The 13,056-nt window shown below is 44.9% G+C and overlaps 1 protein-coding gene across 2 annotated transcripts; it reads right to left on the bottom strand.

Annotated features, from left to right (window-relative positions):
* Nucleotides 1-7,985: 7,985 nt before the first annotated feature.
* LOC140824610 (uncharacterized) lies at nt 7,986-11,458 on the bottom strand. Of its 2 annotated transcripts, none has more exons than XM_073186178.1 (3): nt 11,405-11,458; nt 8,776-9,313; nt 7,986-8,700 (listed from the first exon to the last, which is right to left on the bottom strand). In XM_073186178.1, exons 2-3 carry the CDS (start codon nt 9,115-9,117, stop codon nt 8,116-8,118), a joined length of 927 nt encoding a protein of 308 aa, XP_073042279.1. In that variant the 5' UTR covers nt 9,118-9,313; nt 11,405-11,458; the 3' UTR covers nt 7,986-8,115. The 2 variants fall into 2 exon arrangements, with proteins under 2 accessions (XP_073042279.1, XP_073042280.1); XM_073186179.1 differs by lacking the exon at nt 11,405-11,458 and adding an exon at nt 9,430-9,665.
* Nucleotides 11,459-13,056: the final 1,598 nt, after the last annotated feature.

The raw sequence follows: 13,056 nt of genomic DNA, 5'->3' as shown, positions 1-13,056 counted from the left end.
ACGTCTAGAGAAACATAGGGTAACCTATGACGCTTAACAAATCGTGCAGAAATGAAGGAATGAGAGGCTCCTGTATCAATAAGAACAAAAGCAGGAATACCGCATAAATGAAAAGTACCTGCTATGACTCTCTCCGTCTCATCTGCAGCCTGATCCTGGTTCAGCGCAAAAACCTGACCTTGGGCACGAGGTCGAAGATTCGAACTACCCACTGCCTGACCCTGCCTCCTCTGCTGAACAGTCGTCTGAGATCCAGAACCGGATCCTGCTCCACCTCGCAACTGAGGACAATTCTTCTTAATATGCCCCATCTCTCCGCACTGATAACAAGCTCCTGCGGCTACTCGGCATTGCTCCGATGGATGGTTCTTCCCACAATGCGCACAAGACTCCTTCTTCTTACCAAAGCGGAAAACACCACTAGATCGAGATCCAGATCCAGAAGAAGATGAACCAGATTTCTTGAATGACTGAGATCGAGGCCTCAAAGTACTCGGAGGTCTAGAAGAAGAAAGAATAGCCCTACCACGCTGGAGACTGATCTCTGCCTGGCGACACCGGTTCACTAACCCATCATAAGAAGTAGGATTATCACAGACAGTGACTCGATCAAAGATCTCCTGATTAAGGCCCTGGAGGAAATGATCATACTTGGCCTCAGAACTGCCACTGATATGAGGAGCGAAGGGTAACAACTCAAAGAATTTCTGCTGATACTCATCAACAGACATACTCCCCTGCTTAAGGTTCAGGAGCTCAATCGTCTTGGCCTGGCGAAGGGCTGGAGGAAAGTACAGCTGCATGAACGCTGCACGGAAATCGACCCAAGTCGCTCTACCCTGCGACTGAACTATCGGCGCAGAAGTCGATCGCCACCACCTGCGAGCACGGCCCTCGAGAAGAAAACTAAGGGTCTCCATCTTCTGCTCATCGGTGCACTGGAATGCGCGGAAACAACTCTCCATGCGCTCTAACCAATCCTCCGCATCATCGGGAGTCTCACCGCCAACTAAAGGCTTAGGCCCCATCTGCATGAAACGATGCATATCGAAACGCCTAGGACCATCCCGACGATGACGATGCTCACGATGACGTCTATGATCGTCCTGGTCACCCCATCGACCTACACTCCCCTGACTACTCCCGTCATCAAAATGGTCAGCCATCGCTACAAGATAGAATGGGGAAAATGGTAAAATGGTCAACGAAAATCCCAAAACAGAATCTATATCCCAAAATTCGTAAGCATGCTCTGATACCATAAATGTAGTGACCCGTTCCAGAATCACCTACTAGGCAAGAACTAAGCATGCAATTAACCTAATTAACAATAATCAGAGATAACAGCGGAAAAGTTAACAAAAATAGTTATACAACCCAATCGAAATCGAAGTCTAGACTAACTCAAAATGAAATATCCAGTACAACCATATCGAATCAAATGGAAAACACTGAAAACTAAACCAACCAGCTACTCAACGTCCTCCTCCTGCTCCTCCTGAGCCATCCAACCTGAGGCCTGCCCCGTGGGAATGGGGTGTCCAAGAATAAACAAAACCGAGGACGTGAGCGATAAGAACGCCCAGTACAAAAGTATGAGTATACAGACCTATATGAAATGCACATGCTATGATCATGATACCGGGGTAGTCAAGAAACAGGAGTCACAAAAGGATCTCAACAATGCTCAGTCTAGAGGCGCCAAGTGGATAGTGCCGCGCGGTCCAACCTCTGGGTCACTGCATCCACTACAAGACAGACGTGGACCTAAAATGTCCCGGACCACCGAAGCCCTCCCGACCCGTCGGCCACTGTGTACTCTCGGTGTCCATGCGTCCACAAGACAGGGCTGAGCGGCCCCAAGATATAGCTTATCTCGAAAGAGATACAGCTCAACAGTAAAGGCTATCTCAAAGGAGAATACGGCTCAACATGAAATGCAACGTGCAGTAATAACCGTGACATAATAACATGCATCATATGACATATAACAATGCACCACATAATCATGCAACACATATATGAATGTATACTCAACCAGGATATCTCGGATAGTACTTTCGTACCTCTATCACAGCAAGCCTAGCCTTACGCAACACCGCTAATCAGGTCTAGCACAAGCCTACGCATCAAAAGCATACTCAATCAATACTACCATGCTCGACTAGCAAAACCAGTACTCCCTAGTACTACCAAAGGTTTAGGGTTTACCTTCGTCCGTCGACAGCCCTTTGATGTCGATTGCCTTGAAACTCAGACGTCGCTACGCTACCACTCCTGGCAGCTCCTGGCTATCGCTCGACCAACAACTACCCTAGAACCTTCCAAATCTCTCACTAAAGACTCAATCTCAAGAAATGGCAATACCAAAATGAGGAATTCGAGCACTATTTATAGGCCATGTTCGGATCCTCCGAACAACACTTCGGAACGTCCGAACGCTACGTGTCCATTGGCTCTTGACAGCTCATGATCGGATCCTCCGATCATACACTTCGGACCGTCCGAACATGCACGTGTCCAGCTGCTCTTGACACCTCATGATCGGATTCACCGAACTACACTTCGGATCGTCCGAACTCTTCGGTGCTTCCGAACCCTCTTCGGTCCGTCCGATCATGACCATAGCCAAAATTACACCTTAAACCTTCTTAATCACCATTACTCCGTTAATTACCCAATTTAGAATTCGGGCTACTACAGCTGTACTAGCGGAAATGCTGTCGGTTGGATTAAAGATAGCAAACCTACCTGAGTATAAAGGAGAAGGGGATCCACAAGATCACCTCGACAAATTTTATGCAAAGGCAGACCTTTATGACATCAGCGACGCTGCTTACTGTAAAATCTTTCGAACTACCCTATCAGGACAGGCCCTCACTTGGTTCAACAAGCTACCCCCGGGGACAGTAGGCAGCCTGGATGAACTCACCAGACGTTTTCTTCAACAATTCTCCATTAATAGGAAGTATCCCAAGACAACATCTTATTTGTTCACCATAGTCCAAAGAGAGGGAGAGAGCCTGAGAGAGTTCGTACAGCGATTCACTCAGGCCGTTCATGAGGTCCCGTACGTCAATCACAATTTACTGGCAGGAATCATGCAGCAAAACCTTCGTCACCGGAGATTCAAAGAGTCAATAGCGGGAAAACCCCCTAACACTTTGGAAGAATTACTTGAAAGAGCAGAAAAGTACATACGCATCGAAGAAGCAGTAGAACCTCGTTATCTTGTAAAAAGAAAGAGAGAAGATGAGAAATTCGGGGTCAAGAAGGAAGAAAGGCAGGTATCTCAAAGCCCTCATCTCCAGCACATCCCGCTGAACTCACGCTTGACAAACATACTAGTGGTAGCCGAAAAGCAAGGTCTTTTGCAGCCCCCTCGCCCTATGAAAGAGAACTCGAAAAGACAAAAATCTGACAAGTATTGTCGTTTTCACAAGGACAAAGGTCATACCACAGAAGATTGTTTTGTCCTGCGAGCAGAAATAGAGAAACTCATCAAGCGAGGATACTTGGCGGTTTCGTGCATAAGTCGCGAAATCAACAGGACAGTAAGCGCTCGGAATTCCAGCGCAAGCCCAGCCCTCTGAGAGGAAACAATGACCAAGGGAAACGGCCCGAAAGGATAGAGGAGAACCTCCCTACTGGAGGAATCATCGCAGTAATTTCTGGAGGCTCGGCATGTGGGGATTCGAATAGGGCGAGAAAAACTTTGATTCGCGCAGCATTACAAGAACTTCCATCTACAACTAGTACCAAATCACACACCGTACTCGAGATAGTCCAGTCGAAGGAAGGTATGGTGTTCGGTGACAGTGACCTGGAGTTCCCTCGTGGGGAACATAATGACGCCCTAGTCATCTCCGCCACCATTTCCAATTTCTGGGTGAGAAAGATATTAGTGGATTCAGGAAGTTCTGCAGACATCATTTTTTATAACGCTTTTGTAAAACTAGGAATCGACAATGCCCTAATAGCCCCGGTAAACACCCCTCTGGTTGGATTTGCGGGAGAGGTGGTTGAGGCATTGGGGGAGGTTGTGCTTCCCCTTTCCTTGGGGTCTTACCTACTAAGGACCACTAAGATGGTAAAGTTTCTCGTGGTGAAGTCTACGTCAGCGTACAACATTATTTTGGGGCGTCCTAGCTTAAATTTGTTTCAAGCGATAGGCTCTACGTATCACATGAAACTTAAGTTCCCCACACCCGAAGGAATAGGGGAGGCCACCGGTGATAGCCGATTGGCGAGAGAATGTCATGCCATCACCTTGCAGGGGACAACAAGTCACCGAAAGAGGCAAGCTGCCCTAAAGGACTCCTCACCCAGAAGTAAGCAGAAGTTGGAGCATCATCCAGGGGACAACAAGATTCATATTGTTGAAAGTGAATCAGGAAGAGACGAGAGACTTAAAGCCGCAGAAGTACTAAAAAGTATAGAAGTAATACCAGGAAATTCCGAGATCAAGGTCAAGGTTGGAACAGGTTTACCAACTAATTTGGAAGAAGCCCTGACAGCCTTTCTGAGAAATAATGCAGATGTATTTGCCTGGAAGGATGAAGCATTGCCAGGAATACCCAAGGAGTATGCGCTCCACAATCTCAAAGCAGATCCAAAGATAAAACCAATCAAGCAAAAGAAAAGAACGTTCGGTCTCGAGAAGAGCAGACATATCAGTGAAGAAGTAGAGAAGCTATTAACAGCCGAGTATGTCCGCCCAGTCATGTACCCAGAGTGGTTGTTGAATGTCGTACTCGTACCGAAGCCGGGCAACAAATGGCGGTTGTGCACAGATTTCACTGATCTTAATAAAGCATGCCATAAGGATCCTTTCCCGTTGCCAAGGATTGATTCATTGGTAGACTCCACCGCCGGGTGCGAAATGCTTAGCTTCTTGGATGCATATCAAGGTTACAATCAAATTCGGATAGCACATGAAGATCAGGAAAAAACAAGCTTTGTAACTGATCGAGGAATTTACTGTTTCGAGGTGATTCCGTTTGGATTAAAGAACGCCGGGGCAACTTACCAGCGGTTGGTAAACAAGATGTTTGAAAAAACAATCGGGCGCAACATGGAAGTGTATATAGACGACATGCTTGTCAAGAGCATACTGGCTTCAACCCACACTGAAGATCTCAAAGAATGCTTTGACATTCTGAGAAAGTATAAAATGAAGTTAAACCCTGAAAAGTGCACATTCGGGGTCGGAGGAGGGAAATTCCTAGGTTATATGGTCTCAGTTAGAGGGATAGAAGTTAATCCTGAGAAGATCAGTGCTGTTTTGAACATGTCTCCTCCGAAGACATTGAAAGGAATACAAGAGTTAACAGGACGGACCGCCGCCCTTAACCGATTCATCTCTCGGTCGGCGGATAGAGGCCTGCCATTCTTTAAAGTGCTTAGACAAGGAAGTAGATTCAAATGGACGGATGAGTGTCAACAAGCCTTCAGCAGCTTGAAGAAATACTTGACCACATCACCCTTACTTGTAAAACCATGCGAAGGAGATACGTTGTTCCTTTATCTAGCAGTCTCGGCCGAAGCAATCAGCGCAGTGCTAACCTTAGAGGAAGGGCGCGAGCATAAGCCAGTATATTATGTGAGCAAAACATTGCAGGGTGCAGAACTTCGGTACACGAATATCGAAAAACTGGCACTGGCGCTGGTCAATGCTGGAAGGAAACTACATCCTTACCTCCAATCGCATCCGGTAGTAGTGTTGACCAACCATCCCTTGAAAAAGGTACTCTCCAGCCCTGAGGCATCTGGTAGGATGGTCAAATGGGCGGTGGAGTTGAGCGAGTATGGCTTGGAGTACCAACCGCGCCCAGCGGTAAAGGCCCAGGTTCATGCAGATTTCATAGTAGAGATGGAGATAGTGGAGGTAGAATGTTCCAGCCCCACTTGGACACTGTTTGTTGATGGATCTTCCAATGCATCAGGAAGTGGAGCCGGGATATTGTTAGAAAATCCTCAAGGAGAAAAGTTTCAGTATTCCATAAGGCTTCAGTTTTCGGCATCAAATAACGAAGCAGAGTACGAGGCTATTATATTAGGATTAAAGCTAGCCTTAGCCGCAGGATCAAAGAGGTTGATAGCGCACAGTGACTCCCAGCTTGTGGTTAATCAACTTCAAGGGACTTACGGGGCTAAGGAGGAGAAGATGGCCAGGTATGTGCTCCGGGTTAATGAGCTGCTCTCGCGTCTAGAGAACTATGAGATAAAGCAGATACCCAGGGCCCAGAATGAAGTAGCAGATAGGTTAGCCAAGATGGCAAGTTCAATGACAAATATTGACAGTAGAAGGGTCACTTTTCTAGCCATTACTAAGGAAGAGGCGGAGGGACCAACTCTTGACATTATGTGCGCGGGAGAGGGTGAACCGAGCTGGAAAGATGAAATCATCAGTTTCCTGGTACAAGGAAGCATACCACAAGATCCTTCTACAGCCCGAAAGCTTCGGATAAGAGCCGCTCGATTTACAATAGTAGATAATGAGTTGTACAAAAGGGGCTACTCCTTACCATACTTGAAGTGTCTTGCTCCCAGTAATGCTAGCTACGTACTTCGAGAGATTCACAAAGGAATTTGTGGGAATCATTTAGGAGGAAGGGCATTAGCCCATAAAGCTCTGCGACAAGGGTATTTTTGGCCCACCATGAGGCGTGACGCAGAAAATTTGGTAAGACACTGTCGTGCATGCCAAGAACACGCGAATATCAATCATCGGCCAGCTACGCTCTTGCAACCCTTAGAAAGCCCCTTGCCTTTTGCACAATGGGGAATGGATATAGTGGGATCATTTCCCATAGCTACTGGGCAGAGAAAGTTCCTTCTTGTGGCCGTCGATTACTTCACGAAGTGGGTAGAAGTTGAACCTTTAGCTAAGATAGCTGAAAGAGACATAATAAACTTTGTGTGGAAGAATATAATCTGTAGGTTTGGAATACCACAAGCCTTCGTCTCAGATAACGGAGCACAATTCTCAGGTTCCAAGTTAAGAAAGTGGTGTGAGGGGTTTTCCATCAAACAATTCTTCACTTCCGTAGGAAACCCCCAAGCGAATGGACAAACGGAAGTTACAAATCGTACTATCTTGCAGCACCTCAAAACCCGATTAGGAGCAGCCAAAGGCAAATGGGTGGATGAACTGCCGAGTGCCCTCTGGGCTTATAGGACTACGTCACGCACCTCTACCGGAGAATCACCCTTCAACTTGGTTTATGGGGCAGAAGCAGTGGCTCCCGCAGAAATAGGAGAACCTTCCATGAGAGTCCAGAATTATACTCCAGCGGATAATGAGATAACGATGAGGTTATCTTTGGATCTCATAGACGAGCTTAGGGAAGAGGCATCACTCCGTGCAGAAAGGTACAGAACGCAAATGGCCAGATCATACAATAACAAGGTTAAGTATAGGTCATTTCAGGTAGGGGACTTAGTCTTGAGGAGGGCAGAAATCTTGCGGCAGATAGGTAAACTCGATCCAAAATGGGAAGGCCCGTACAAATTAATCGAGATAATCAAAGGAGGAGCATATCGTCTTCAGCAACCAGATGGGAAGACCTTACCAAGAACATGGAACATTGCGAACTTAAAGAAATTTTACGTATAGACTACGTGTTTCTATTTGTTTTTACTTAAAGAGCAATCAGTGACTGGATGTTATTACCTGAGTTACGTTTATCAATAAATTTAAAATTTTTCCTTGCATTTATCATCTTTTCATTTTACTTAATTAAAGAACAAAAAAAAAATATTGTATAACGCGCGCGAAAGTCATCGCGAGACCCAAAGTGTCACAAAGAGCCACCCAGGCATAAGAGGCTTGGCCAGCCCAGCGGGAAAGTGCTCAGACACTGTAAGAGGTCACCAAAACAGAGTCCTGGGATACCTACGCTAGGGTAATAACGTCCCGTCGAGACCACAGAAGCTTAAATATGCCCAAATTCGTATTTAATTAAGCAGCAAACATGAAGTATTACCGAAAGAAAACGAAAATTAATGTCCAGATGACATAGTAATCAAAATAAACTTCGACTAAGCAAAATAGTTGTGCAAAAGTACGATCTTAGAATAAAGCTTAGACAGGTATAGTGGCAAAGGCAAAAATCATCCATCCTCGATAGCTTCGTCAGCAGGGAGCAAGTGCAGTGCACCAATAACCTCGCAGTCAACATCCCCCGCTGGAGGAAACTCTGGCAGAGGGTCAACCTGAGCGGTGTTATCCAACTCTGCCACATGAGGTGAAATCCTCATAATCACCTCCTCAGGAACCAAGCCTGTCAAGCGAAGCTGGAGACGACAGTCTCGCACCACCTCATCACGGAGACCAAAAGCGTGACTGTAAACCTCATCAGCATAGGCCGGAGAAGCACGAAAGGCTGCTAGTGCCTTCTCCTCAACACCCGTCACAAAGGACTGCCCCGTCTTTGAAGCCAAGAACATCCCGCCAGTCTTCACCTCGGTGTGGTGTTTGTCATAGAGGGAACCAAGCTCTTTACGCAATTCCTCATCATCTCTGGTCTTTTCTTCACATTTCTTTGTCAAGCAAGAAAGATCGTCTTGAAACTTCAAGTTCTCCGATCGAAGACGTTCATTTTCTTCCTTTAATTGGGAGAGCTCTCGGCGAAATCGAGGCTCCTCAGCTCGACCTCTCTCCTCTCGAGCCTGGTAAGCACAGGCCAGAGACACAGCCTGAAAAGCAAGAGACAATTGGTTACATCACGTAAACGTCCCTACAGAAAAGACACTGAGGGGCGAGGAAAGCACCTGGCAACCTATCAAGGCCAGGCAGTGGGATAGAGCAGCAGGGAGCTGAGGGACCAAATGAGCCATGTCATGATCACATATCATCTCCCTCCCCTTTCTCCATCCCATATCAGGGTCATCTATATCCCAAAAAGACCCCACTTTCTCCTTAGCATTAACTCCTTCCAAGAATAGAGAGTTCTTCCGAGAGCCTCGAGAAGACGATATCGGATCTCCGCGACCTTTCTTAAAGTTTGGCGGGGTGGCCACTTCGCCCTTCCTCTTGCCATCGTCATGTCCTCTAGTACACTGGTCCTTTCTTTTATCCACAACAGCTCCAGAAGCATGGCTGTCAGTGGACATAGGATGAGGCCCTGACGACCTTGAGAACTAGACCCTCCTCCACGACCAGACTGGGGGTGCGACCCCGAAGTAGGGATAGAAGATCGAGGAGCGGGAGGGTAGCGCCGATCATCAACTCTTTTCTTCTCTCCGATAGAAAGAGACCTCCCCATAGTATCTTCGCGAGCTTGAAGGGTGGCCAAGTTCACGCGCAACCCTACAAGAAAAATAAGGGGCAATAAAGCATCAAAATTTCATAACTCAAACGTAAAAGTTAAAAGTAGTGAATATCAACGATGTGAAAAAAGACAATTAGAGCAGCAGAAGAGATACAGCTGGCCAACAAACTCTTAGGATCGAATAAATCATCAAAAAACCCCAGGGTTTGACACTGAACTTGCAAATGTCGATGAATCATTCTCATTTTCACAACACTACAACTAGAGCTCAGAGTTGAAGGTACGTCCCACCCACTATCCTTTACAAAAAGAAAATGGGACCGCCAATCCCCTCGAGTCGAGCGTAGTCTGACCATAAACTTGCAACCAGCATGAGGTTGGAAATAGACGGAGTAGTCCGGCCGGAGGCATCGTACTGAGAAAAGAGAATGGAACAGAGAAGTAGTAGCCTGAATTTGAAACTAGGTTGCTCGGTGAGAGAATCCCAGGAAATAAGTAAGTGATTTTGGGGACAATTGACTGAAGCTTACACCTAAGGTTCGAGTCACCTCGACTAGTAAGGAATGAGGAGGGATAGAAAACCCACTATTAAAATGGGCCAGGGTCACGGTGAAATACCCTGCGGGTGGGTTGTGATAAGAATCCCCCAGGCCAGGAGCCTTAAACTCATAGTCAGATGAAATTTTCAGTTTACCACTCAAGCACTTTACATCCTGAGGAGTCAGAAGGCTCCGATCTAGGTCCCCGGGAATAACTTCTTGAGCAGGACTATCACCAAGCGAGGAACCGTGAAGGCAAGGTAGAGGCACTTGGGGGACGAGAGTGGAACAACTCTCTAAATCATCCATTAAATCGTCATCACCCAAAGAACCCAAGTCACCAAGGAGGGTAAGATCACCCAAAGAACCCAAATCGCTCAAGAGGGACGGAATGTCAGAATGGTACGAGTAAGTATCTGAAGCTTCATCCCGACTAGAATCACTCGGAAGAGGAGATTTGTGCACACGACTAGCCATTAATAAGTAATACTCCTTACCACGCAGCGCACACCCTGCAAGAAGTTTTAAAATTTATCAGCTACCTCGAGAAAAATAGCGTCAGACACAACCCAAATCCATCCCCCAAATAATACTAAACCAATCCCTAGCCCAAATTACCCAACCAATCCACAAATCAACCCAACCCAATCCCTAGCCCAAATTACCCAACCAATCCACAAATAATCCCAGCCCAATCCTTAGCCCAAATCACCCCAACCCAAATCAAATCCAATCCACAAACAATCCCAGCCCAATCCCTTGCCCAAATCACCCCAATCCAAATCCAATCCACAAACAATCCCAGCCCAATCCCTAGCCCAAATCACCCCAACCCAATCCAAATCCAATCCACAAATAATCCCAGCCCAATCCCTAGCCCATATCACCCCAACCCAAATCCAAGCCATAGATAATCCCATACCAATCCCTGTCACACACCACCCCAATTTCAATTGGCAAAAGGTGGAAGCGTACGGTTGCAGAGTTATGGGGGACCACCACTTCAAACCTCTTATCCATTCCTATCAACCCTTCGAAATTCTTTTCCATTTTTATGTAGGCTTCGAAGGAATTTTCTGAGATTTGAGGTGCCGTAGGTGCAGAGGACGAGCCACAGTTTCAAGGACCTAGAGCGGCAACTAAGTGTGTTTCTCGAATCTTTGTAATCAACCACCTACTCCGTTGTTTCCAGGCCTGGCATTGCGAGATACCTAAAAACGGTCGGCGGCAAGGGAACCGACACATTCGGAACCGAAATTGTACCAACAGCCGCAGAGAATAGCAACTATTTTCTTCTGTAAACACCAACAAAGAGCAAGAAAATGTGCAGAACAAGCCACCTTTTTTCAGAAAACTTAAGCGACTTGCAGGTCGCGAGATGGTCGGACCGAGACATCGGGGACGGAAGAGTGCTGGGGTGTCTTGCAAAATTACAGAAGTAAAACAAATAGGAGGAACGAGAAAAGCGATTGTTTCATGTAGCAAATTCAAAGAAGAAAGTAAAAGCATTTGAATAATATATATTATATAATATAATATAAGAGCAACAGTAGTAACTCATAAAGAAAGGGAACAAAGCAGATAGCTTACCTGACATTGCGGCGGAGGATCTGGAGAGGAGTGAGGCGTGTAGGGCCCTGTTATAAAGAGGGGTGATTTGACCTAGTTGCAGGGTTAGAATAGAGAATAGAACAAGTGTCTTGTTAAAGTTATTGTATTTTATTTTATTAGGGGCATAGGAGGAAGCTTTTTTCTGGTAAAATTAGTACTCTCGATCACCTTCAGTAGAATGTAGGTGTTCGAGAGTGGGGGGATTATGATGGGTATTAGTCTAGAAAGTGATTTATTTTTATTAGTTGAGTATAATTAAGGATTGGTTAAGGTTGTAAAAATTAGATTGGGCCATTAATTAAGGAGTAGGCCCAATAGAGAGCCCATGTATCATCAAGAAAGCCTATAAATAGAAGCTATCTCACCATTTCAGGGGGATAATTTCACATTATCCCACCATATGCTCCATAAGTATCTAGCTTTTGAGAGTATATATTTTGGGGTGTTTGCTAATTTGAGAGTGGAGGATTTTTGTTGGGTATCCCTCGATACCTCTAACCTCAATTCGTGACGTAGGTGGCGATCCCGGAATTTATTGGTGTGGACGCGAGAGTAGCAGATATTCTCTCATACTAACGTGTTTACCCGGGCAGACTTATCATCTGAATTTCGTGTAGCATCAATGATGATGAAGAAAACGACGACGATAATGACTTCTCTAGTAGCTATTATTTTGAGTTTTAGTTTAAAAATATTTGATTATCGAGATTAATTTAATTTCACTTCTTTTGGTACATACCAATAATTAAAATGGAATAGACCAGTCATTTCCTACTCATTTCAAAATTGATTTTATTCCTATATTATTTCATTTCAATGGATCAAACATGGCCTTCGAGTCAAACTTCCCTCTACAACTTGGTGGCATCGATTGAACCTAGACTTCAATGTTTTCGAGAACAAAATATATGTAGACATGATAGGAATTATTTTAAAAAAAAAAAAATCTAGACGAGAGGATAAGACATGTACACAAAGAATTTTAAATGTCTCAAAGTGAAGAAATTCGATACTTTTGAGACTCCAACTACTCCAGACCCCTAATAATTTTATTTATTTAGGATATAAATATAATTAATGAAAAGGTATTAGAATAAAGATCCTCGCATTCCCACCAATTATTGACTCAAAGTGAGTTGTTGGATGACTTTTACTGTGAAGGTCTAGCAGCTGTTGGTTGACTGAGTCACCATGATTTACCTCCTCTCACATTCCTGTCGAGCTGGAGATGAGGAGCGCTTAAGGTGAGCGATTTTACCTTTTGGAGCAAAAAGTTGCTTTATGTGTTTTTTTGTTTATATATTTGAAAGCCTTTGTTGAATGTCTAAGTTGTGTTTGCAGCTACTGCTTTTAAATGGGCCACCTTTAGTTTATCCAATCATCGGTATATTGCATACATGTATGTTCTTGTAAGTGCGCATAGCTTTGATTTGTTTTTGTTTTTAATTTTATTCTGTCGGATTGCTAACGTAATACTAATGTGATTTTAATAACAATGGAATAAAACCGGACTAGGATTAGATTATGTTTCTGGCACCATGTCAATAATTATATCAAAATAGTATAAACTTAAAAATTAGTGCATCAAAACCAAAATTCGACAAATTTATGGTCTAAAACTCAAAATTAGA

The sequence above is a fragment of the Primulina eburnea genome, chromosome 2 (genome assembly GCF_022965805.1).
Source record: "Primulina eburnea isolate SZY01 chromosome 2, ASM2296580v1, whole genome shotgun sequence".
Taxonomy (NCBI): Eukaryota; Viridiplantae; Streptophyta; class Magnoliopsida; order Lamiales; family Gesneriaceae; genus Primulina; species Primulina eburnea.
This window is presented reverse-complemented; position numbering and strand designations above follow the sequence as displayed.